This window comes from Elephas maximus, chromosome 19 (genome assembly GCF_024166365.1).
Source record: "Elephas maximus indicus isolate mEleMax1 chromosome 19, mEleMax1 primary haplotype, whole genome shotgun sequence".
NCBI classification, from domain to species: domain Eukaryota; kingdom Metazoa; phylum Chordata; class Mammalia; order Proboscidea; family Elephantidae; genus Elephas; species Elephas maximus.
Genome location: NC_064837.1, coordinates 54,079,314 through 54,105,480, shown reverse-complemented (window position 1 = coordinate 54,105,480; position 26,167 = coordinate 54,079,314). Strand labels below are relative to the sequence as shown.

Genomic DNA, 26,167 nt, shown 5'->3' with positions numbered 1-26,167 from the left:
TCCCTCTGTTTCTTCCTCAGTAAATAAGAATCCCACTGCTTCCTCCTCTGTCAGCCAGAGTGAAAGGGAGGAGGCAGTTATTGACTTTTCTGAAAGCTGGTTGGGACAAGGCATCAGGTGTCTTTCCACTTGTCAGGTGATGAGGGAGAAGCCCTGGGACTTGAGGAATGCACCTCTTGATCCTGAGAAAGTGGTGTGTCCCTTCCTGGGAAGCACTTGATGCCTCTCTCTCACTCTTCTCTCAGTCCCCAGTCAGTAAAATCACGTCTAATAGCCACCCTACACTCTCCAAAGAATATACTCTCATTTTCCAAAGAACTTCACTCTTTTCTCTCCTTTCTGGTCATACCCATGACCTCTCTGGGTTCTACCGACTTGCCCCCAAGCCAGAACTAACACTACCAGCAGCTGCCCTCATTTTAGTAAGTTTTCTGTGGCACGTGGTCCTTTCTGGGCCACAGAACCCACTGTCTTCCCCCGCTAGGACCTGTCAGGAGAGGTAGGTAGTGCCTAGTCATCATACTAAGTTAGGCTTCCTGGGCCGCCAAATAGAGCTTTTATTTCTTTCCCGAATCTGGATGAAAATCAGTCATGCAACCATGACCTTCACTCTGGGACATAAATCCAGTTGTCTCTGAGTCCCAGAATGGGGGCTTTCCCACACATCACTCAGGGCCCCTTCTCAGATTTTCCCCTATGCTGTCTACTGGCTGTGTCTATTTGTGAATTTTCTGAACATTTCAAAAGGGGATGACTCAGGCATATTCTCTTGGGGGATTCAGTCCAGTCAGTCACAATTTGACTGTGAACCCAAGAACTTTTTAGCGATGTGTGGATATTACTGAAACTGTTTCCCCACACTCACATGCACTCATGTGAAGAAGAAATTTGAGATTATTCATAGCAATTAGCAAACTAATTCAAATTGTGTGTGGGGGGAACTTTTTCTAAATATTCATTGGGAATACAATCTACAGTAGCCCTTCAACTACTGTCTTTCAATGAATGTACCATCCCAGCACAGTGGGGACCAGAAAGGTATATGGCCCCCTGACACTTGGAACCATTCCGTAAGACCATGTAAGCTGTTAATAAAGAGCCCGAGGACATAAACATGCAGGTCCAAAATAAGTTGTGACTCGGACCTGGATGAACACTTGAGGAGCAGCAGTATTGTGAGTCTGAGCTATAGAAGGCTCTTGACAGTGTTACAAATAGTCCCATCCCAACACCTGTGTGTTGAAAGCTAGAAACTTCATAAGAAAAGAAAAGACTCCTGTGGACTCTGTATCTCTAATGAGATGTCATGCTCCTTAATGGTAACCAGAGCCTGTGCCCGCCCCTGTGCCCAGTGCTTAACAGGCACAGTCAACAACTGCCCTGGGAAGGAGGCATCATTATTTCCATGTAACAGGTGGGGAAACTGAGGCTTCAAGAGATGAAGCCATTTGCCCCAGCTCACCTAGCTTTGAATTCAGCTCTTCTCTGACTCCAGAGCCCACTTCTCTTGACTGTCTCCTTCATTGCTAGGCCCTTTGAGCATTCTTTATATTGAAGTTGTTTTCCTGTAAAAATTAATTATTGAAAAGGTTTTGCACCTTCCAGCAGCCCAGGCACCACAGATTTTATCAAGGAAGAGGAGGCCAAACCTGGGGAGACTGACAGTCAGCCCAGAAATGCAGAGCCCGAGAGTGTCTGGGGATCGAAGCAGACAGCAACTGCAGCTGCCAGTGAAGGCGTCGGCTCTCAGGGGAGCAGGTAAGGAAGGACTCGTGGTTGACACGCCTTGGTCCTCAGAGAGGAGGCCCGACTGGTGCTGTTACCTGGTGAATTCTTTATCGTTTTTACAAACGTGTGCTTTTACTTGAAGGATACTGTACCTTAGAATAAAACACATAAAAATGTTTAAAAGCAAACTATTTGATCTACTTTTCTTCTTCAAGAAAGGCTGGCAGGCCATTTGTCTTGGTTTTTCGTTCCTGAGGCTCAATACTTCATAATGTTTTTTTCTCAAACAATAAGGATATAAATCCAATGCATTTAGTTCAGGCCATGTTTGATGTTGGTATCTTATTAAAAAAAAAAAAAAACGCATTGCTGTCAAGTTGATTTCAACTCATAGTGACCCTGTAGGACAGAGTAGAACTGCCCCATAGAGCTTCCAAGGAGTGCCTGGTAGATTCGAACTGCTAACCTTTTGATTAGCATCTGAACTCTTAACTACTACGCCACCGGGGTTTCCTGGTATCCTCTAATTTCCATCAATATTCATAGTTCGGCTCTAAATTCCTACTGTATACAAGGTTTGCCTATGTTCTGGCCTGCGTTGCTCAGTCTCTTTGCTTAGTTTTCTGATCTCTGGTGCCCAAACTGTTTTCCTGGATTTTGCATCAATTGCCTGATCTGACTTTCAGCTCCTAAACTTTGAAGACCTTCCTTGTGTCTTATGGATCTTTAACCTTGAACTATTTCCACAATGCTGTGACAGGAAACAGAAAAAAGATAGCTGGTGTTGAAACAAATGTTAACATTACATACTATACATCTGAAAGAAATTGCTTTTATAAAAAGTAGATTAAAATAAACCAAACAAAAGCAAAAACTAAACTCATTGCCATTGAGTCGATTCTGACTCATTGTGACCCCATAAGAGAGAGTAGAACTGCTCCATAGGGTTTCCAAGGCTATAAGTCTTTATGCAAGCAGAGGGCCACATCTTCCTCCCACCAAGCCACTGGTGGATTTGAACCACAAACCTTTAGGTTAGCAGTTGAGCATTTTAACCACTGCACCACCAGGGCTCCTTAGACTAAGTGCGATTTGAAACTTTGACTCCGTATTTTAAGATACCTTTTTCTCCTGTACACATGACCTGATCTGATCATAAATAATCTGGATGAAATTTTCAAATCCAATAAATATTATCTTCTCATATGGTAAAAAAAAAAAAGAGAGGTGGATTAGTGGGAAAAGAAAAAAAATTTATTTTTCTCTTCCATCACTCCATAAGCATAACTATGCACAGCTTTGAGTAGACACCCCTGGTGTGGCCTCCAGAGAGGACATTTGGGTGGTGGGAGGTGGGGAGGAGGTGGAGAAGCAGTCTGCAGCTCTGGGGAAGGTCTCACCTGGCCACAGTTCTCACCTGCCACCCAGGAGAGGAGGATGGATGCCTGTGGTTGGCAGAGATCTTCTCCCCTCTCATCTAGGGCAGATGTGGAGTCAAGATCTTAGTTGGTAAGAACCGCCATCAAATGAATATATGTTTTATTTCAAAAACACTGGTCTGGTGGATACCTCTTTTTTCTAAGTTTCAGTCTTGAACGTTCCTCCTAAGACCCAATCCATGCTGCTCTGCTAACCATGTTACCCTGTCCTGTAGTGGCAGGAAGGAAGGAGGAAGAGACCCTGTGGAGTTCCCTTTAGGACTCAAGGAAAGTGACGCTTCACAGCCAGCCTGGCCACAGACTTGTTCATCCCCCTTAGGGAAACCACTGAGTGTCACATTTCCTTGCTACCAAATGAACACAGTAGCTTTTACTTTAAAATGAGGTGTATACAGTAGTGGATGCATATGTAGTAAAACATGATAGAGTTTTGGTTGGCTTGGAATTAGGGGCAATTAGAGCATATATAAATCTGTACTAACTAGACATCCACAATGGCCCCAGTTGTCTAATGCCTCCTGTCAGGAAGAATATGAGCCCTGACTTCAGCTCTAATTCCAGTTCTTCCTCCTCCCAGTGGTGGAAGCTTGGGTGGTCAAGTAGCCACTCTTAAAATAAGGATAATGATATCCACCTCATTGCATTGTTATATTAGATGAAATAATGTACTGTCTGGAAACACTGGTGGCGTAGTAGTTAAGTGCTACATCTGCTAACCAAAGGGTTGGCTGTTCAAATCTGCCAGGAGCTCCTTGGAAACTCTATGGGGCAGTTCTACTCTGTTCTGTAGGGTTGCTATGAGCCAGAATTGACTTGACGGCACTGGGTAGTGTACTATCTAGCACCCGACACAGAGATTCCTGTAGTGGACTCTCAACTATTGTTAGTTTCTCTCCTGCCACCTCCCCAACAGCCCTCGAGGAACCCTCACATATAATTTGAAATGTGAGGGTCCTCATACATGAGATGTTCGTGAACTCACAGGGTTCATCTAATCCTCCATCTTCACCCAGAAGATGTCTTCCATTTCCCTGGGATCCACTGAAGATTTGTCCAAATTTCCTATCATCTCCAGGGCTCCTTATATTCCCCAATTATTTCCTCACCTATCTGTTTCGTTCCTTTTCTCACATTTGAAAGTGGTTCCCATAAAGTGGAGTAGGAGCCAGGTATTTGAATCATGTCCCTGGGAGAAGAGTTGCAGCAAGTATGACAGAGAGGTAATATATAGAAAGCTCTTACAAATCAATAAAAAAAACACAAATATCTAATAGAAAAATGGAAAAGGGGGATAACAGACAATTTTACCTAAGAAGAAATACAGGTGGCTAATATACATTGGGGAAAAAATATCAACCTCCCTAAGTAATAAATGTCAGTTTACATGAGATACCACTTTTGTCCTACTGAATTGGCTAAGGTTTTAAAAATAATATTCAATACTTTAGTGCCAATACTGGTACTGAAAATAATAGCTAACATTTCCTGGGCACCAGTGTATCAAATGCTATGCCAGGTGCTTAACATGGGTGGTCAGCAACACGATTATGAGAAAGATGCTTTCATGTCTTACTAGTAGGGTAATTTGGTACAAGCTGTCTGGGAAGAAATTTGGTGACATGGGTCAAGAGCCTTTATTAAGCTCATGCCTTTTGACCTAGCAATTCCACTTCCAGGAATCTATTCTAAGAAAATAAGACATGTAGTTCAAGATTGTCTGAGCAAGGATATTTATCACAGTGCAATTTATAACAGCAAAAAAGCCTTAAAACAACCTAAATGCCCAACAATAGGGGAAGAGTTAAATAAATTATGATACATTCATTTATTGTTCCCTTATACTACAATTATTATCTTGTTCTTTAAGAACAATGGAAAGAGATAATGCTCACAATAAAATGTTTAGGGAAAGAAAGCTATATGTACACAAATATCCCAATTTTTAAAAGAACTGTATCTCTAGATAAGGGTGATTACAACCCTTATCTCTAGATAGGAGCCCTGATGGCATTGTGGTTAACCACTCAGCTGCTAACCAAAAGGTCAGCAGCTTGAATCCACCAGCCACTCCTTGGAAATCCTATGGGGCAGTTCTACTCTGTCCTGTGGGGTTGCTGTGAGTCGGAATCGACACAACAGCAATGGGTATCTCTAGATAAGAGGCCCAGTACAAAGGCCTTCAGGGAACCAGCAGGTATGGCAGGTGGAAATATACAACAGAGGCTGTGAGGCCTGTGGTAAACCCAATGTCTTAGTCATCTAGTACTGCTATAACAGAAATAACATGAGTGGATGACTTTAACAAACAAAATTTATTCTCTCACAGTGGGGAGGCTAGAAACCCGAATTCAGGGCACCCATTCTCCAGAAGTCTTTCTCTTTCTGTTTTGGGGTTCTGGGGGAAGGTCGTAGTCATTAATCTTCCCCTGATCTAGGATATTCTCGGAGCAGGGACCCCAGGTCCAATGAACACGCTCCACTTCTGGTGCTTCTTTTTTGGTGGCATGAAGTCTCATCTCTCTGCTTGATTCTCTCTCCTTTTATCTCTTATCTTGTAAGATAAAAGGAGATATAGACCAAACGCCAGGGAAACTCCCGTTTACATTGGATCAGGGCTGTGACCTGAGTAAGGGTGTTGCATCCCACCCTAATCCTCTTTAACATAGCTTAATCTTGCCTCATTTACCACAGGCAGAGATCAGGATTTACAATATATAGGAAAATTACATCAGATCACAAAATGGAGGACAACCACACAATACTGGGAATTATGGCCTAGCCAAGCTGACACATATTTGGGGGGTGAGGGGGGGCACAATTCAATCCATGATACCCAGCATACATATTCCACCTAAAGGCATTTAATTTATTTTTAATTCATGTTTAAATGCTGAGCCAAATCGCAATTGCAGGATGAACATAGCCCAGGGGTCTTGAGTTTGCAACCCACCCCTGAATTCCAAAACAGTAACAATGGTCACCTGAGTTTTGAATTAGGGGTGATTTTTATATTCTTCTTTATTCTCATCTCTATCTTCTAAAATTTCTACAATGAGCATAGACTACTTTTGTGATCAAAGAAAAGAAAATTAGGAATGTAGGGAATTATTGGTCAAGCACATGAAGGTGTTCAGACCAAAGGCATAGTCTTGGAGCAGATGGCGGCTTGCTCCACTTCATCTCTGCCCTTAGTTCCCCTGGCAGTGGCAGACTCTCCAGTCACAGCAGGAGCCCCGGCAGGGCCTCGGAGAGGCATTCAGCAGCATCTGTAGGGCCTGGAGTATGAATAACATATCCCTGGCATACCGAATTGGGTGTTTATTCCCAGCCCTACAGCTAGTGAAATCTGCTCCCTATTTGATAGATGCAAGAAATAGGGTTAGAATAGCATAAATATAGAATGGCAGTCTGCCACCTTTACGGGAAACACACACACACACACACACACATGCCATGAAGGCTCTGATGGAATGTTTAAGGAGGAAGACAGTCATAGTGAGAAGGAGGGGTGGAGATATGTGACCAGGGGTGTTTTGGGATCTGCAGGAGCTGCAGCACTTAGCCTGAGCCTTCTCCTGCCCCAGAGGCCAGTGTCACTGGGTGACAGTTCAGTGGCTTCCATAAAGTGAGCATCTGGTCCCTGTTAAGTTTCCAGTTTCTGTTTTTCTGAAGCTGCTCTAGCTGATTCTTTTGCCTGTTAGATGTCTCCACCTTTCCTGGGCAGAAGTTTGGACTAAATTGACTTGGAGGGAGGGGACAGCTCCCCGCCACCCAGTGGGTTGTGCGTGTTCAGGAGACAGCCTTCAGGAGGTCCAGCCTCCAGCAGTGTTGGCTTATCTTTGAGACCTGTCATCAAATTCAAAATGAAAAGTAATCAACCAGAGCCTTCACTTCGGATTCCTCCATTCCATTGTTTTTTTCCTCAAAAAATAGGAGAACTCAGCTGGTCGTATAGAAGCATTGGTTCCTCAAAATAATGGATCAGCCCTGTCCAGAGTGGGCACAGTAGCTTCCCTCATATACATTCACAGCCAGGCACTCACAGCTTCCTTGAATTGCTGATATATCTCTTACTGTGGTTTATAAAACCCATGAGGGGCCTGATAGGAGAGCTTAACTGATTTCTAGAAGAGCTGATGAGTATAGATTCGCACTGTGTCGCTGAGAGTCCCATACAGTTAACAAAAAAAGAGGCTTACAGAGTATTAGGACATTAGAGAATTGTGCGGGTGCTCCGCTATGAGGTGCCTCAATTAAAGTGAGTCAGTATTGACTCGGACCTTTGCTGAGCCTTATGCTCCAAAGATTTTCATTTCACCAGCCTCAGCCATTCTCACGCAGATCTTCCCAGACCCCGTGGAGTCCTGTCCACTCTACAGAGCAAACCGCTTTAGAAGCAGAATGATAAAGGATAGCAGAGCCTCATCAGATCCCACAGAATAGCAGAGAGAGGAGTAAATGGGGAAGGCAGATGTCAGGAGGGAATAAAGGTAAGTGGAATCAGAGAAGAGGAAGGACTTTCAGTGTTTTATCCACATCGAGAGGATAAAAAAGACCCTCGACAACACACACACATCACAATGAATTAAGTGGATTCTGGTTTTCTCAAGGAAATTGGACATTCAGTCAGTTTTATAAGTGATAACCCAGGGTAGTGGTTAAGAACACAAGCTGTAGTATGAGGCAGGCTTAGGTACAAACCTTCACTCCATCACTTACCAGAAATATGATCTTGTGGAATTTACGTGACCTCCTGAAGCCTTGGTCCCCTCAATTATAATGTGGTATGGTAATGGTACCTGTTTCATAGCATTGTGAGGCCAAAATGTATGGACGTAATGCCATTAGCATGATCTCCGACCCACTCAGTGTAAGCCATCAATAAATGAGTTTATGCATTATTTTTTTTAAGGGCAAGTTTTGAACAAGTAGTTTTAACAATGGAAATTCCTACCCACTTCGGCACTTTTCCTCCTCTCTCTATAGCTACTCATACTTAAATTCCACGGGGGTAGGATGTAGTCTGTTGTAGCCAGAGTTTACAAATTGACTAGGAGCTAGTGACAAGGAAGGAGCCCTGGTGGCACAGGGGTGAAGAGCTATGGCTGCCAACCAAAACATTGGGAGTTTGAATCCACCAGCTGCTCCTTGGAAACCCTATGGGGCAGTTCTTTTCTGTCCTATAGGGTCACTGTGAGTTGGAATCAGCCTGAGAGCAATGGGTTAGTGACAAAAAAGAGATATGATTTCATGAGAAATTTATAGTTTTTATTTTCAGTAAATGGTAACTATAAACAAAATCATTCATGTCTGTGGGCGTCGGGTTCAATAACCTTCTTCCTGGACTAATGGTACCTGGCTACCACTACTGACTGCTCTGGCTGGGATTACAACAGAGGACCCCCAACAGAGTGGGAGAAAAATGTAGACCAAAAGATCAAATTCACAAAAAAAGACCAGACTTACTGGTCTGACAGAGACAAGAGGAACCCCTGAGTCTATGGCCACCAGACACTCTGCTAACTCAGAACTGAAGCCACTCCCGAAGTTCACCTTTCAGCCAAAGATTAGACAGACCTATAAAACAAACAACGCACCTAATGAACGTGCTTCTTAGATCAATCAAGTATACAAGACCAAATGGGTAACACTTGACCAAAAACAAAGACGAGAACGTGAGACAGGACAGGAAAACTGGACTAACAGAACTGGGGAACCCAGGGTGTAAAGGGAAAGGGGGGGAGTGCTGACACAATGCGGGAATTGCAACCAATGTCACGAAACAATTTGTGTATACATTATTGAATGAGAAACTAATTTGCTCTGTAAACTTTCACCTAAAGCACAATTTAAAAAAATAATAATAACCTTCTTCCCAACCTCCCAAGATAGATTGTACTTTTCTTAAGCTTTTATAAAGCTGTGTAGGCAGCAGCGGTGTCATAAATGTATGTTGAATGAATTTGGATGAGAAAGCCCGTGGTGGTTTTTGTAGAAGTCATTCCTGGAGTACTCAATTTTTCTCTCCTGGAATGAAAACCAGTATTTAGTGAGAGGTTTACCCAGCACCAGCCCTTGGGCTTGACCAGTCTTACTGAGGCTTGCATAGGAAGAATCTGTATCCTCAAGGTCACCCAAGCTTCCCTAGAACCAGCCTAAGCTCCACAAGTATACAAAGGAGAATTTAGAAGCGGTAAAAATGAAGCAAACTGTACTGAGCCTCCTCTTGTACCTCCAGCCATTTTGACAATGCATAGTTTCTTTTCCAGGGCTTGTTTGTTATCTTAAGGGACTCTCACACTTTCACCCACAGGCATCTATAATAGAATGATAAATTTGTCTTTCCTCAATGCAGATCCAGTAGTTCAGCAAGAAGGCCCAGTGTGGGCAAGTGACACTAAGCTGAAGAGGTCAACTCGAGACAGAAGAAACTTAGTCCCATCCTCACAGCTGATGACAACAGCTGAGAACACCTCTGAGAGAACCAACAAAGGAGACAGGAGTGCTCTTTCCCAGAGTGAGCCACATTCAGCTCTATCCCAGGGCTTCCAAGGAACAAATAGTCCTCAAGTATTGAGCGAGTTCTTGGGGCCACCAGTCACATCCACCACCACCAGAGAGTCAAGAAGGGCCCCATTTAGGTTCAGAGATGAAGATTTTTATTCCATTTTATCATTAAACACTGGGGGAGAAAATGATGACACTGAAGAGGAAACCCACTTAGAGGAAGAACTTCTTTTGGTTGGTATGCACCCACCTCGTTCTCCTTCCAATCGTAAGAGAAGTAGATTTCTTGGGACATTGGCTGCTCAGTCCAAAAATAAAACTTTTGAAGGAAACCCTGGAAGGTACAGAGCTAATTCTTTAAGAAGAAGTGAGCTTAGTTATGGCTCATTAAGACTAAACAATGCAGTGCAGCCAGTGACAGAGCAACCTTCTGATGGGCAAAGGATGTTCCAAGACCCTGGGTTTCTTGAAGGGGAGTCTGCTAAAGAGACTAACAGTGGTGACAGTGAATTTGAGAAAAATGCCTTTCATTTATGGGACACCAAGTCTGAACCCAGACAAGACGATGGTCTCAATGTTGAAAATGTACCTAATGATTGTACTTCTATGGCGGATAGGCCTGGTACCCGTGATTATGAAAGGGACTGGCAAGACTATTTAAACAGTTCTAGAAATTCTTTTGACTGCTTCCTTTCTAGCAGACCAACAGCTCCGAGATCATCAATGGATTCATCTTATAATGCTCCAGGATCATTAATGCATTCTGCTCTGAGAGATGGTATTTCTGTAGACTTGTCAACGTCATCTTCTTCAGTTCACAGTTCAGGCTCAGAGGGGAACTCAAGATTTAATATTCGTCGACCACTGTCCCCCATTAGAAGCAGGAATCCATTTGCCCGTGCTGAAAACCACAGTGACTTTCCAGTAAACAGTGCATATGAATTTGATGTCGGGGTAGTAGAAGATAATACCTTAAGAAGCCAACCTCAGGGGACTCCATTATATTCAGAAGATCTCTTACTAAATCCTCAAGGTGGTATGTCCTCAGTGGATTCTTCCACCTCCTCTCTATCAGGAATGAACTTACAAGGCCAGTTTCACATGCCTGGGCCCCTGCAAGAAAATATACCTTTTACTTTCTTTGCAGTGTCTGATTTCCCAAATCAAAATGTTACTGGGAACACAATAGCAGCCTCCAGTTTCCCAGATGAAAAGGAAGCTATTAAGATAAAGGCAATAAATAAAGCAGACCCTGAGAAACTCAAGAAATTGCAAGAAAGGTGAGGAATTTTCATAATTATGTGAAATATATATATAAACATATTTGTAAATATATATTTGTGAATAATTATATGAATATATATGTATTCCGTTTTTGCCAATGCTCAAATAAACAGTGCTTTCATTAGAGGGTCAAGGGAGTTTTAAATCATGAATAGGCCCTATGTGACATTCTAATGATTGCTTGTTTTGAGAAAACAATCTCCACTTTCTTGCTCTTAAAATACATATATAAGCAAAGTTCGGTGTTCCTGCTCTGATTGCTTGTTTTGAGAAAACAATCTCCACTTTCTTGCTCTTAAAATACGTATATAAGCAAAGTTCGGTGTTCCTGCTCAATTTCTTAAGTACGCCCAAAATGTTTTTTTCTTTAATGCCATAACTTGAAGAAAGACAAGTTTGCAGATAACAGGGTTTCTGACTACTGCATACAGGTAGCTCTTCTCACCAGCAATTAAGAACCAAGAGTTTTTACGAAAAGGTTGCTAAATCCCCAGAGAATGAAGCATTCAGCACTTGAAGTTCACAGCTCTCCCCCATGGGACTTAGCACAAATCCAACCAACAGTTCTAGAATTTGAACCTTCCAAACCTAAAGGCCAATCCCAAACCGTTACCATAGTTACCTCGGTTCTCTGAAGGGCTGTGCCAAGGTAACCACTCCTTCCGCTTTCTGTGCTTTTTCTCATACATCAGAGGAGAAATAAGATCTTTTTTTTTTTTCTTTTTCTAATTTGCCCTTTTCTTTGATCTTTCTTGTGAGATGATTTTGGGACACTTCACAGCTACGAAATCTGATACTTTTTTAAGCCCTCATTAAACAGCACGTCACGGTGCTGCCATTTCATTTTTGATAGGTGTTTACCATGCCCACATCTTGGCTTTACCGGATCTGGGAATTGATTCTTTGAATGTGAGCTCTCTCTAGGTATGTTAGTATGGCGTCCTTGGACTGTTAATTATCATATTGATATTCATTTGTACATGAGAAAATTCCATAGCAACGAATTAGAAATGTAAGGAGGAGGAAAAAAGATACATAAGAATGCATACTCCTATTTATCTTTTATTCAACTCTAATAATGAAGTAACGTTCTGGTTAGCAGCACCTTTTTTTTTTTTCCTCATATTAAATGAGCTACCAGAAGACCAACCCGTGGTTAAGAGCCAAGAGGCCTCACCCCTACCCCTCCTCACCTACTCAGTAATACAGCCTCAGACCCAGTTGTCAGGAGTCTACATTTCTACCATTCCAAAGCGATGCCTAAAAAATAATTAAAAAATATATATATATATCCACTTCTAGGCATGGTAATACATTAAAAATAGCTATTATTTGTGTACTTCTTAGTTTACCAGATACTCTCTTTTTTCTGTAAATAATCAAATTTATGTTCTTCTTATTGTTTCAAAAATACTTATTCTAGGAAATAGTAAAAATATCGACTTAAAAGAAAAATCACCTATAACCCCACATCCAGAGATAAACATTGTTAAAAACCTTGTTCCCAGTCTTTTTTCTTTGCATATAAATGCAATTTTTAGCAAGCAGTGACACATATTGGGGAGCCCTGGTGGCACAGTGGTTAAGCACTATGGCTGCTAACCAAAAGGTCGACAGTGTGAATCCCCCAGCAGCTCCTTGGAAACCCTATGGGGCAGTTCCACTCTGTCCTATTCAGAACCGATGCAACCGCAATGGGTTTGGTTTTTTTATTTGGCGCATATTGTTTTATAATAGGCTTTATTTTAGTATTTCAAGTCCATTTTTCAATGTCACTTACATTCTTATAAAATTTTTTCTTGATTAACTACTTTAGTATGAAATATACCATACATACAAGTAAGTATATAGCACATGTATATACTTACACCTTGATTGTTGTTGTTAATTATTACTTGCTGTCAAGTCGATTCTGATTCATGGCAACCCCACGTGTGCAGAGTAAGATTTCAAGGCCGTGACCTTTTGGAGGCAGATCATCAGGCCAGTCTTCCAAGGCACCTCTGGGTGGGTTTGAACCGCCAACCTTTCGGCTAGCAGTCCAGTGCTGAAAGGTTTTCGCCACTCATAGACTTCATGTACCCTTTAAAGAATTAAAAAAAAAAAAAAAATTAGACACCCCTATTCCCACCCTCTAGGTTAATAGAACATTTCTGGCAGCTGGAGCCCTCGTGAACCGCCCAAACACTCATCTCCACACCACCAACTCTCTCCCCGCCCCTCCCCCAGGAGATCATCCCTGTATTTCGTGTATCATTTCTCTTTTTTGTTTTGTTGTGTTTTGGGGTTTGTTTTTTTTTTGCCTTGTGGTTTTACTGTATGTACCTGTATTTTTTCACAAATAGCATGCCCAAGTAAATAGCTTGCCCACACATATAACAGGAAGCAGAGCGCGCTTATATAAATAGCAGGGGAGCGGGGCGTGGGGAGCTGTGCAGTTGGCAAAAGATGTATAGTCCATGTTATTTGTGTAAAAAAAGGTGTATATATGTGTTCCTAAACAATATATTGTGTAGTTTTATGTGTTAACTCTGTAGACATAGAAGCATACCTCCCTCGTCTTCTCTGACTTCCTTTTCCCCTTAAACAGCGTTAGTGAGATGCATCCTTGTTGATCTCTCCAGCTTTAGTTGATTCACACGTACCATTGCAAAGTCTTCCATTATATGAATATACTACAATTCAGCCATTGTAGTTGTTGTTTACAGTTTACTGTAAACAGCGTTGCATGAACATTCTCATAGATGCCTCCTGGTGCACATGAGCAAGAGTTTTGTACAATATTTATCTAGAAGGGGAATTGCCAGGTGGCGGGTAGCATATTGCACTAAATGCCAATTTATTGTCCCATGGTAATGGATAATACTGTACATCCTTGCTAACGCTTGTATTGATAGGCTTTTCCGAATTTTTTTGCCAGTCTGGTGGGAGTAAAATGATATTTTATTGTGGTTTTGGTTTACATTTTCATGACTATTCACGAGGTTAGCATCTTTTAAATGTCAAATTTTTGTTTTATAATCAACTTTATGTTCTTACTGCTTCTTTTTCAGTAGAATATTTATTTATGTTTTTGGCTAATTGTTCTTTTAAAATATTTTTCTTATTTATTTTAGGAGTTCTTTATATATTCTGGGGCCCTTAGTAGCACAGTGGTTAAGAGCCCAGCTGCTAACCAAAAGGTCGACAGTTCGAATCCACCAGCTACTCCTCGGAACCTCTGTGGGGCAGTTCTACCCTGTCCTACAGGGTCACTATGAGTTGTAATCGTAATCAGTGGCAACTGGTTGGATTTAGTTTTATGTATTCTGGCTAGCAATGTAATCCTTTGACAGTTATGTGTTAAAAATACTGTCCCAATTTGTAGTTTGTCTTTTCTTTCTTTAAAATGTCTTTTGATGAAAATAAATTCTTGAGTTTAACATAGTCAAATGCATCAATCTTCTTCTTTATGGACTGTGATTTGTATATTGTCTTGATTAAGAAATCCTTTCCTAACCTGAGATCATTACGATAGTCTTCATATTTTCTTCTAAAATCTCTAGTTTTACATTGCACGAGTTGTACTTAATTTGAAGTGGATTTGGACTTAAGTAAGAAGTGATTTTTAAAACGTGGTGTAAAGCAAGATTCATTTTTTCCCCTTATGAGTACTATAATGGGAAATTGTCCCAGGATCTTTCCCCACTGATCTACAGGGCCACCTCTGTCACATATAACATGCCTATAAATGTGTAGGCCTGTCACACGGCTCTCTATTTTATTCCATTGGTCTTATTGTCTTTCCTTAATCCAGTACCACACCATCTTAATGTCTGCAGTTTTATGTCTTTATAACTGATGATGCAAAGCCTCCCTCTCAGCTTTGTTCTTCTTTGAGAGTCCATGACTATGCATTTAAGAAACAGTTTTGGGGATTTTTATAGGAACTGCATTGACTCTATAGATAATTTGGGGACACACTGACATCTTCGAGATATTGAGTCTTTCTTCCGTAAATATGGCACACCTCCCCATTTATTATTTACGTCTTCTTTAATGCCTTTGAAAGTCATTTTGTGATTTTCTTTATAAAAGTCTTGCACATGTTTTGTTTGGTTTATTGCTATGGAGCACAGTTCTACTCACACCCAAATGAGGTTGCCGTGAGTTGGAATCAATTTGACGGCAACTAGGGGTTTTGTTGTTGTTTTTACCCCTAGGTACTTATTTTATTTGTTGTTTGTTATTGAAAACAGTATTTTAAATTGTAATTTTAACTGTTTGTTGCTGGTGTATGGAATTGCAGTCGACTATATATTTTGTCTATATCCTTGCTAAACGTTCTTTTTTAATTCTAATATTTTGTCTGTAAATTATTTGGGGTTTGCTATGTAGAAAATTATTTCAACTGTGAATAATAAGTTTAGTGTCTTCCTTTTCAAATTACTTTTGATTCTTATCTTACAGTGTTACACACTTTTTTTTTTAAGGACTGCTTACTTTATATTGACTGTTATCTTGTAATTTGATTAGTCTCCCTTCTGAGCAAATCCACAATTAATTAACCAGAATACCTTCTTAAATGTGAAATTGCTGATGAAAGGAAACATAGATTTTTAAGGCTTTTGATGTATATTGTCAAATTGCTCTTCAGGGAATTTTACATATTTGGAATCTCACCACCATTTTCAATGCTGAAAATAGTGCTTAAATATTCAGAATATACATAATGAAAAACTCCATAGTTCTGTTCCTTTTCATTGAGCTTCCCTTTCTTGGGAAAAAAGTCACTTAAGAACCTGAGTATGTACTCCTATATCTAGAGCAATGTCCGTTTCTTCTTCTCCTTTGATTTTAGTCTCCAGCCAGTTTCCTTTCCTTGACCAGGCAATCTCCCGCCCCAGGAGGATTCTAAAGAAAAACAGCAAGAACAAAAAAACCTAGCCATTGTATATAACCTTGTCAAAGTCTTCTTGAAAATTCCCTTACATGACGACCAACCAGCTGTTCTTTGTCCACCATTTATTAGACACGAATATGTTTGCGTTCATTTTCATTAAGTCTATCTTCATCCAATTCCAGCAGCTTACATTCTGGAATATCGACATAATTTGTTGGCAAGTGTGTGTTATTGGTGCGCTCATGTCCAGGTTTGTTGGTTCATCATTCATCCAAACTGACACCTACCTGGTGGCCTGGGTGGTGCAAACGGTTGCTAAGCAAAAGGCTGGCATTCAAGTCCTCCCAGAGGCACCTGGGAAGAAAGGTCTGGCAATCTACTTCTGAAAAATCAGCCATTGAAAACCCCATGGAGCACAGTTATACCCTGACACACGTGGGGTTGCCTCGAATCAGAACTGACTCAATAGCAACTGGTTTTGTTTCTGTTTTTCAATGTGAAAATATTTTACCAGACATTGGATGCACGTTAAAGTTTGAAAACAGGCTTACCATCACTATTGCATCCGGTCTGCCTACAACCCTGTGAAGTTGGTAGTAGCAGGGTTATTATCATCATTACCTTTATTTTACAGATGAGGATAGTAACTCATCTTAAGTAAGTTTATGTAACCTGTCCATGGTCACACAATTCACAAGTCTCAGGGGCAAGCTCCTAACCTAGGACCCCTGACCACATATCCCATGTGCTCACCAATATACCAGCTTCCTCACGGTGGCTATGACAGGGAGACCCGATTCTCTCCGTAGCCCTTTCCGCACCTCTTGGGTGATCATAACAGCACATCTGGTTCTCCTAGTCAGCCCATTACCCAACCAAACCCGTTGTCAAGTCAATTCCAACTCATAGCAACCCTATAGGGCATTGTAGAATTGCCCCCATAGGGCTTCCAAGGAGTGGCTGGTGGATTCGAACTGCTGTCCTTTTAGTTGGCAGCCTGTGCTCTTAACCACTGCACCACGAGTCAGCCCATAAGTATCAGTAACTACAAAGGGGCCTGAAATAAGAATTATTGCATCTATTATCAATAACCAGACTGGGAAGAATTTTCGGTGGGGTTAGAGGGAGAGGCAGGTGAGCCTGGGAAGCCCTGGTGGGCAGAGGGTTAGGGGATTATTCTCTCATCTTTCCCTCGCTAACACCCTGGGAATGGATATTTGTGGAAATTGCAAACATGTAGACGCCTGGTCACGAGGGCTTGTCTTCCGTTTAGTCTCCTGGAGGAGGACTCCGAGGAGGAAGGAGACTTGTGTCGCATCTGTCAGATAGCCGGGGGTTCCCTCACGAACCCCCTTCTGAAGCCTTGTGGCTGTGTGGGAAGCCTGCAGTTTGTTCATCAAGACTGCCTGAAAAAGTGGCTGCAAGTGAAAATAACATCAGGTAGGTGGGGAAGGAAGAGCGGCAAACGTGCAACGACATATAATTAATATGAGACACCACAGTGTAGGGCACAGAGCCTTGTCAACAGCTTAATGTCCCCCCACCCCCAGCAGAAACTCAGGGAAATGTGGCAAAGCCCAGTGTTTCTGCTTACAGCCTTGACAGTCAGCGTGTCTAAATGCTTTCTTTAAATTACAAGAGGAAAATGATTCTTCTTTTGCAAGTCTGAGAGAAGAATCTGGAACCTTATGCTCTTGAATCCTACCCTGCTTGAGGCCTGAGCAGAAATCCTAAGATTGCCTCCCAGAGAATGGAAATAGAAGAAATGGGTCAGTAGCTGAGCCTCAGCGAGCACACAGCAGCCATGCCCAGCTAGCAGACACCTGGCAAAAATAATTCAGTGCCCATCATGAGAAACCCCAGAACACACACAGTTCTGCTGCCTTCTTATATGGGGAGGGGAGGGGACCACCTCAGAAACTGAGCAAAGCTGCCTTTTTGCAGTCGGGGTAGGAAACGAGAGCTGGTCTCATTTTCTAAAGCCATTTTCAATAGAGATTTCCACGCGCTGGTTTTGTCAGCTCTCTTTAACAGATCATATAACTGGGTGTGACACCCCTTCTCAACTCCCTGCAGACGTTATAACTTAAATATAGCCACATCAGTAGGTCTGCTGTAGTTTTCTTGGCAAAGAACAGGAGGTTTCTTTAAGACATGCTTCTAGAAATGAGAGCAACTTTAACAAAAAAACATGAGCCATCCAGGCAAAGAGCAACTGGATGAGAAAATAGCTGCTCTCTTTTTCCGACACGCCTCTTGGAAAACTTTTGCTGCATAGCCAGACCCTGTTTCTCTCCTCTTCCATGTTCTCCTCTTTGGTTATCACTGTTCCAGGCTGTCTAGGAGACCCAGAGCTTTGCCCGGTCCCCATGGAGGGTTGCCATGCCCCTCACCAAGACGGCATGCCATTTAAGCAGAGGAATGAGCATGTGGAGGTAATTGTATTAATTGCCTCATCCCCAAAGCTCTTTTTCCACGAACATACGCACCTTCCCTAGCATGAGAATGTAATTCCATTGCCCAAGATGCTTAAATGTACAGTCACGAGCCAAGCAAGGCACTCAGTCCTTCAGAGAGCAAAGAAACCAGTGGGCTTTGGTTGCTAATGACTCTGCCGTACAATGCTTTATCTTAGTAGAAATTTGGGCCAAGTAAGCATTTTTTTAAGCATCTAGCGCAGAAAAAGTACTCGAGAAATGTGTGATGAAAGTGTTGCTAAATGCTTGTAAATTCCAATGCTAGTATGGGTATGTTTAGCAGGATTAGACTGGAAGACACACGGGACATTCAGTAGCCAAAAGCATTACAGAATAATACTTTAAAAAAGAAAATCAAACAAAATACAAAGGATCACTATTTAGCCTTGTCCTTTGAAAGGTCTCTCTTATTTACTATATCTTTATATCCTCAGCAGAGAAAGATAGAACTGGGCTATAAAACTGCACAAGCCCTATTTTTTTTTACAGATAAATGTAGTAACTAATTAGTCCTCTATTTTCTAACGCATAAAATAAACACCAGTACATCACTAGCCAAAATGCAGCAACTACACTTGAGAAAATAGTATACGGTAGAGTGTTTATGTGGACATATGGCCACGATTCTGTACCTTCCACATTTGCATTGAGAAATAGGGTTAAGTGGAGAAAAAAAAATGCTGATGTAGAACGCACGTTTTAAAACACACACACATCATAAAACCAAAACCAAACCTGTTGCCATCAAGTCAGTTCTGACTCATAGTGACCCTATAGGACAGAGTAGAACTGTTCCACAGAGCTTCCAAGGAGTGCCTGGTGGATTCAAACTGCCAACCTTTTGGTTAGTAGCCATAACTCTTAACCGCTATGCCACCAGGGTTTCCCACACACACATACACACACACAAACAACCCAGCAACAAAGGAAGCTTTCTCATGTTCCTTTTCCCAAATGAGTCTGAGCTCAGCTTAGTCCTGGCCCTGGGTCCTGTTATAACTAGTATATACTCCTGGCCCCTGGCTCCCTCACTTTTCTCAGTTGGGAATGTCACCTGGGCAGAGAAATAAAGGCAGATTTTTAGGCTGCAGGTTGAAGATACCTTCTTGCATCCATTTGGTCCTCACTGATTTATTTCCTTGGACCTGCGTTTGGTCCTCACTGATTTATTCCCTTGGACCTGTGTTAGGTCTGCAAAAAAAAAATAGCATGAGCCCAATGTTCACTCTTTTTGCAAACATCTATCTTATAGACTTAGCCTCCACATAGCAATTCCAGTTTTATGAGCCATTATGTTTATATTTAAATACAAAGCAAGACCTGTTATTTAAAAGTCATGGAAATTTCACTTATATGAAGTTTGCATAATAATGAAAATGATTACAAAGGACATTTTTCAGATCTCAGACTCAAGGTCATTTTCCACAGAACGTGGAAGGCTTGAAAATGAAAGTCACTGGCACTCAGAATTCATAACACATGAGTTTGCTTTCAAAATATCACCTGTCTAAAATGCCAACACAAACAAACCCAGGGTTATATGTAACATATAATTCTTTATCTAATTTAAGGAGCGGATCTAGGTGCCGTGAAAACGTGTGAAATGTGTAAGCAAGGCCTGCTGGTCGATCTGGAGGACTTTAACATGAGCGAGTTCTACCAGAAACACCAGCAATCCCGGGTAAGAAACACTCCCACCCACTCAGCGTCCTCGGCTGGCAAGATGTGCCAGGCAGGAACAAACTCACTTTACCTGGTTTCCTGAATGTAGACGACCTTGTGTGGTGTGAGTCTGAGAAAGTCCGTTTAGCTTACTTCTTTGACAAGGTCTGCCACTAAATTAGAATTTGGAAGAGTTGGAAAGTCTTGGTCGTCCTGGGTTGAGGTCGTCTTGCTCTCAGGGGCAAAAGTAGGCAGCTGCAGTGGCTGACTGGACACACAGAACTAGCAAAAAGTTAGCAAGTTCCACGACAAAATTTGCTGAAGTAATTTAAGTTTGAGAAGCCCTGATGGCACAATGGTTAAAGTGCTCGGCTGCTAACAAAAGGTTATAGGTTCAAACCTACCAGTGGCTCCGTGGGAGAAAAGACCTGGAGATCTGCTGCCATGAAGATTACAGCCTGGGAAACCCTATAGGGCCGTTCTACTCTATCATATAGGATCGCTGTGAGTCTGAATCTCGACTCAATGGCACACAACAACAACGAGTTAAGTTTAATGACAGCAAGAGCAAAACAAGTCAGGTTCTTGGGGATGGTTCCCAATTTAAATATCAAGTAACTCTGGGATAATGAGGAACTGCTTTACTCAAGGTTAATAAACACGATGAAGTGCCTACCAGTACCATTTGCTGTCGAGTTGACTCCAACTCATGAGGACCCCACACGTGTCAGATTAGAACTGTGCTCTATAGGGTTGTCAATGGCTGATTTTTCCAAAGTAAATCACAGGTCTTTATTCCGAGGCACCTCTGGGTGGACTCTAACCTTCAGAGACCTTTCAGTTACCAGACAACCTTGTTAACTGTTTGCCTACTGTGTACATTTTAACACCTAGTGAATTATCTAACTCTTCTGGGGCATTTGGATTGTAGTTCTAATATTGTGAAAAAGTTAACCTCAGGTGGAGTGTGATTTATTCCCAGGATAATAGTTAATCACCCAATTCTCAGGCAGTCTTCCACATAGAAGTGCGCTGCGCCATACAGAAGCCATGGGCCACTGAGCACTTGAAATGTGACTACAGCCTACTGAGATGTGCTGTGTGAAATACACATCAAATTTCTAAGGCTAAGAGCAAAAAATCAAAGAAAAATATAACATTAATATTTTTATATTTTTGAAATGATAATGTTTTGGATATATTGGCTTAAAGAAAATATATCATTAAAGTTAATTTTACCTATTTTTTTTTACTTTTTTTTAATGTGGCTACTAGACATTTTCAGATCCCAGACGTGGCTGGCATTTGTGGCTCACGTTACATTTCCATTGGACGGCGTTGGCCGAGAAGATGCCTTGCACATCATGAGCAGTCAATAAATATTTTTCAAATAAGAATTGCCCATCATTACCCTTATAATTTAGGACTGACCTTTCTATAACGTGATTGGAAAAAATGATTAATGGTCACGACTGTAAAGCGCACGATTTTAAAACTATAAAATCATTGTTAACAATCAAAATGTCACTTCAACTCTCAGAGCATTAGCTGTATCCAGGCCTTTTTTTTTTTTTTTCTTGTAAAAAGCAAAGCTGAGTCAAAATGGTCTCTGTGATTCTGGGCAATTCTGCAGTTTCCTTTTTTAAAACCCCAAGGCTGCTAGACATAGAGCCAAAAAAATTGATAAGAAACGAGAAGATTTGAACAGCTCAATTAGCAAGCTTAGTATAACGGACATAATGCTGTACCAACATTGCAGAATTGCAGAAATTAGGCTTCAGGAGATTGGCAGGAAAAAAAAAAAAAAAAAACCCAGAGGATTTCCTGAGAAGTAAATGCAGTATTTTGAGTCCATCTGTTTTTGAGACCTGAGGGTCTCTCCTTGCTCGGTCATATCCCCCAGACACTGAGAGCTGAGAAGAGAAACAGAACAACTCACATCCTTGGACCCTGAGAATGTTGGAGTCAAAATACTGAAAGGAACCAGGCCTTGTGAGCATCTGAGGTCAGCGTGCCAGCCAGCGTACAGACACGGTCCCTGTGGTCATCTCAAACACAGGTTATTTCAGGAAATGGAACGTGTCAGGCTTCCTGAGAAGAACATGTCCAGATGAGGACAGGTTACCAGAATAGTGTGCACACATCATGCACACATCACAAGTACTGCCAGTCCAGGGCGATGCCTTGTCTGGTGAAGGTTTCCTTTGGTCTCAAGCATTTCCATATCGTTCTGTTGCTGCCAAGCTGCTGCTACCATATACTATTCCTTTATCAGTGATATTTATAGTATTGGGCCACCAACAGCAAATTTTTCCAGTTGTACTGCAATCTCTGCACTCACAAAGCCAGAGGCAACCTGGCCCACTGAAAAGCACACCAACTTTGAATAAGATCTGAACCTAAATCTTAGTCCCCAAGGTTGCTGTGTGATCTTGGGGAAGCTACATGAATTCACTGGACCTCAGTTCTCTCACCTGTAGAAAGGGAGAGGCTGGAGGTCGGAAAAGGCACAAGTACATCCCATAATACAGAGCCTGTACAGAGAAGGCTCTCAGTAAATAAGAACTGCCTTATTATAGCCACAGAGATGTCCAGTCTCTTTGGCACTCAAGGAAGAAGGCTAAAGTGCACCAAGGACCAGGCTAGAGTCCACCATTGAACAAAGCCAACTGACCTACACAGGGATTATACCCATATTTTTGGCCTTATTCCATCCTTCTAGCTGAGATGACCAGCCACAAAGCACATTCTGGAAAGAACTGTGGAAGTAATTGTGTCATCTATAGCAGGAAATAGATGATGGGATGCTCAAAAGAGGTGATTGATGAGAGCTGAATGAAGGGCAAAAAGGTAGGCAGCAAGAGAAAACAATGAGGAATGGTGAAGCACTCTGGGAACCAGCAATATGACCACCCCTAGGCCTGAGGGTTTTAGGCCTGAAATGACAAGGAAAAAGGAGCAGTTACTGGGATTGGGAGGGCTGTGGCTATAGGAGAAGGTCACCCAACAACAAGTGGTCTTCAGTAGGAGAAAGCAGCCATGCGCATACCACTGCCAGGCAGAAAGGAAAGAGTGAGAATAAATACTCCTGCCTCTCTCCTCCCTCTCCTCACTGGCCTTCTGCCAGTGCTTCCCATTGGCCAAACTCAACAGGAAACCAGAGGGCAAGGGAGCCTAGTTGATGCAATCCATTGAGGTCAGCCTCTAGGGCACAGAGCAAGGTAGAAAGTAGTTCTGGAGGGGAAAATGGAAAATATCCAGCATGGTATATTCTACATGGAAGTAGAAACTAAGTTTGTTTCAGTGAGAACTTGACAGACCATCAAAGCCTTTTGAAAATGCTCTTCACTATAATCACAGGTGGAAACTAGATTGACAGACGCACCCTGTGGGTCTACTGATGGAAAGCAGTTGAGGGCTCGTGCTCTTCCGGCAGTTCTGACTGTTCTGATGGCCTGTTGTGAATGTAACAGTGTCTGTTTACTAACGATCTGAGTTAAACTCAAGACGCAAGAGAAGTGTGACTTGGATGAGTTCAGTAATTCTCTGTGGATAAAGACTGAGGTAACTGTTGTTTAACACAAAAAACCTAGGATGTACTACAACTCCAGCTCATTGCAGGCACCGTGAGCCTACTGAGGGAACAAGCCTAGCTGAGGAAGCCCCTTAGCCCGGCTGTGGGGCTTGATGGACGCACTTCTGCTTCTGAGGCCCTAGTCCCTGCCCCACTCCCCAAACTTGGCTCATCTGGGCCCTCTTAGCCAACCCTCAGTGCTCTTCACTCTTCGAAAATAGGTTCCCTTCTCGAGAAGGGGCCTTGGCTGGTACCAAACCTAGACCAGTAAAAGGAAAGCTACAAAGCCAGAAAAGGCCTACGGCTGGTTTCAGCTAAGCCTAGCTCTTTAGCGACCTCAAGTAACTTTTTTATAATGCATTTTTTCCCATTAGTTTTTTTGTTTGTTTGTTTAATTCTAATTACAAAAATTGTAAACTCACACAAGAATGTCCCTCAATAATAACTTTCAACATTTAAGTTAATGTCCTTTTTTTTCTTTTTGATCTATTAAAATACTGATACCCAGACCCCAACCCCAGATATTCTGATGTAATTGGTCTGGGATGGAGCCAGGTATCAATATATAAAATATGTAAATTTATAAAAATCTGTATTATGAATATTTTACCACAGTAAAAAATAACTGTGATAAAATATGCATAACATAGAATTTTAACTAACTGTGTGTGTGTGTGTAGTTTGTCTTCTTTATTTTTTGCCCAATTTTCTAGAAAGTCATTAAAGTTGACATTACAGTTTTCCTACCTTGGCTTGGTCCACAACAACCCCATGTGGTGGCCTGAAGCCAGCTCTGGAGAAAGTGACTCTTTAAATGTTCCGATTGGCTGATTGAAGTCGTTTTCTTACAAAGAGTGTTACTCCATGTCACCCATCCATTTCTATTCCATCATTTGCTTCTTTGAGGATTAGGAATAGTATCCGTAATAGTCTCAGGATCTGTCCACAGAACTGGAACCATTTTATGAGGCAGTTGTTAATTTACGTGGTGCCAAGACTTTTCCACCAGGAATCATCATTGCCCCAATATAACGGGACCGATTTGCCAAATGGGGAACAGTAGCGGATGGTGGTAACTAAATTATAAAACACTCACAGAGTGCCTACTGCACGTCAGACACTATGCTCGAGATGCCATGGTGCATGAGGCCAACACAGTCACTGCCTTCTAGCGGGGACACTGTAAGTGAGCAATAACTGCAGTGTGGGAGGGTCAGAACACAGATCCGCAGGCAGCTGGGCAAACATCTGCAGAGCGGTCTGACCTGGCCTCAGGACCACAGAGGGCCTCTCAGCAGAAAACCCTTGGGGGTGAAGTCTGAGACTTCTGAGACTGATACCTCCCTCGGGATCTGACCACAGATCAGAGATGTGCCCTTTAGGTGCCCAATGGGCACTGTCAGTGGTCCTTGAGAGTGTGGAGGGGCTTAGATCACAGTACATTGTCCTGGTTTGGTTCTGTACATCTAGGCAGTGGCTCCTAACTGTTGATCCTTAGTTTAGAGCAGTGGTTCTCAAGCATCAGCAGTCCCCAAACCAGTAGCGTTAACATCACCTGGGAACTCATTAGAAATGTACATTCTCAGCCGCCATCCCAGACCCACTGAACCAGAACTCTGATGGATGTAGGCATGCCCAGAAACTGTTCTAACAGACCCTCCAGGTGATTCTGATGCATGCTGAAGTTGGAACCACTAGAGTCAAAAGTCATGTCTAAATAGGCCACTATAGGGCCCAAAATTATACCTTTTTTTCTCATTCTTTCTTCTGCCCACCCAACATCTATGTACTGCTAGGTACATAGCATGCACTATGTACCACACACTGTGCTAGGCACTAGGCATACAGAAGCAAAGAAGGCGGACCTGGCCCTTGCCCTCGCAGATCTTACATCCAGTCGGTTTCACTGAATCTTTTTGTTAATTCTTGCTTCTCATGCTTTGTGAAATACCCCTTCTACTTCTCTTTGCTCATTTTATCATAACGCCTTGGGAAGTCAGGAAGAGCAGGGATTGCCTCTCCCCTTCTATAAATGGAGTCACTTTGGCCCTGCTCAGTTAAGACTCTTTGCCCAAAGTCATGGCATTCCATGGCCCCAGGCTGCCCATCTTACAAGGCAGCACTTTCTGTGTGCCCTAGTTCTGGAGGCCTTTGCCCACTGTGTGATAGAGATGTGCTCCTGCCGTCTTCCCAGGGCAGCACAGGAGAGTCTCAGCGGGCCTCTGGCTGGCGTCACCGGAAGCACAGGCCTGGCTCTGCTCCATCCCAGCCAAGGACAGATGTCCTCAGACACATGCAGTCACCTAATCACCCTCAAACCCGGGAGCATCTCTTGAACACATGTGACGACTCTGATAGAATGTTCCGCCAAGCTGTCAGCTTCTTCTGGTGGATAATATAGAGACTTTCCATGGCAGAAATGAATATTAACAAACTGAAGTGGGGGCAGGAAAAAAGAGGGAGAAACAGCTGGCAGGGGGGCTGAGCTCTCCCCAGCTCTTGTCCACAGCTTCGCGTGCCTTCTCCTTGTCAGACTCCCACCCTCTCCTCCCAGGCCCACACCTCCAATCTGGTGCACCAAAGGGAACTGTGTGGGGGAGTCGGCGTGTGGCAT

The 26,167-nt window shown here is 42.4% G+C and overlaps 1 protein-coding gene and 1 long non-coding RNA gene across 2 annotated transcripts in view; one reads left to right on the top strand and one right to left on the bottom strand.

Annotated features, from left to right (window-relative positions):
- MARCHF10 (membrane associated ring-CH-type finger 10) overlaps positions 1 to 26,167 on the top strand; it is a 93,153-nt gene that overhangs the window by 54,602 nt on the left and 12,384 nt on the right. Inside the window, 4 exon segments of the mRNA XM_049860938.1 lie at positions 1,606 to 1,758; positions 9,523 to 10,954; positions 17,114 to 17,280; positions 19,889 to 19,998. Of these exon segments, the coding sequence (XP_049716895.1) occupies positions 1,606 to 1,758; positions 9,523 to 10,954; positions 17,114 to 17,280; positions 19,889 to 19,998 (1,862 nt within the window).
- LOC126062910 (uncharacterized) lies at positions 10,322 to 20,434 on the bottom strand. Its single transcript, XR_007514168.1, has 4 exons — positions 20,071 to 20,434; positions 19,420 to 19,508; positions 12,827 to 13,041; positions 10,322 to 10,787 (listed from the first exon to the last, which is right to left on the bottom strand). It is a non-coding gene; the product is annotated as an uncharacterized LOC126062910 (long non-coding RNA).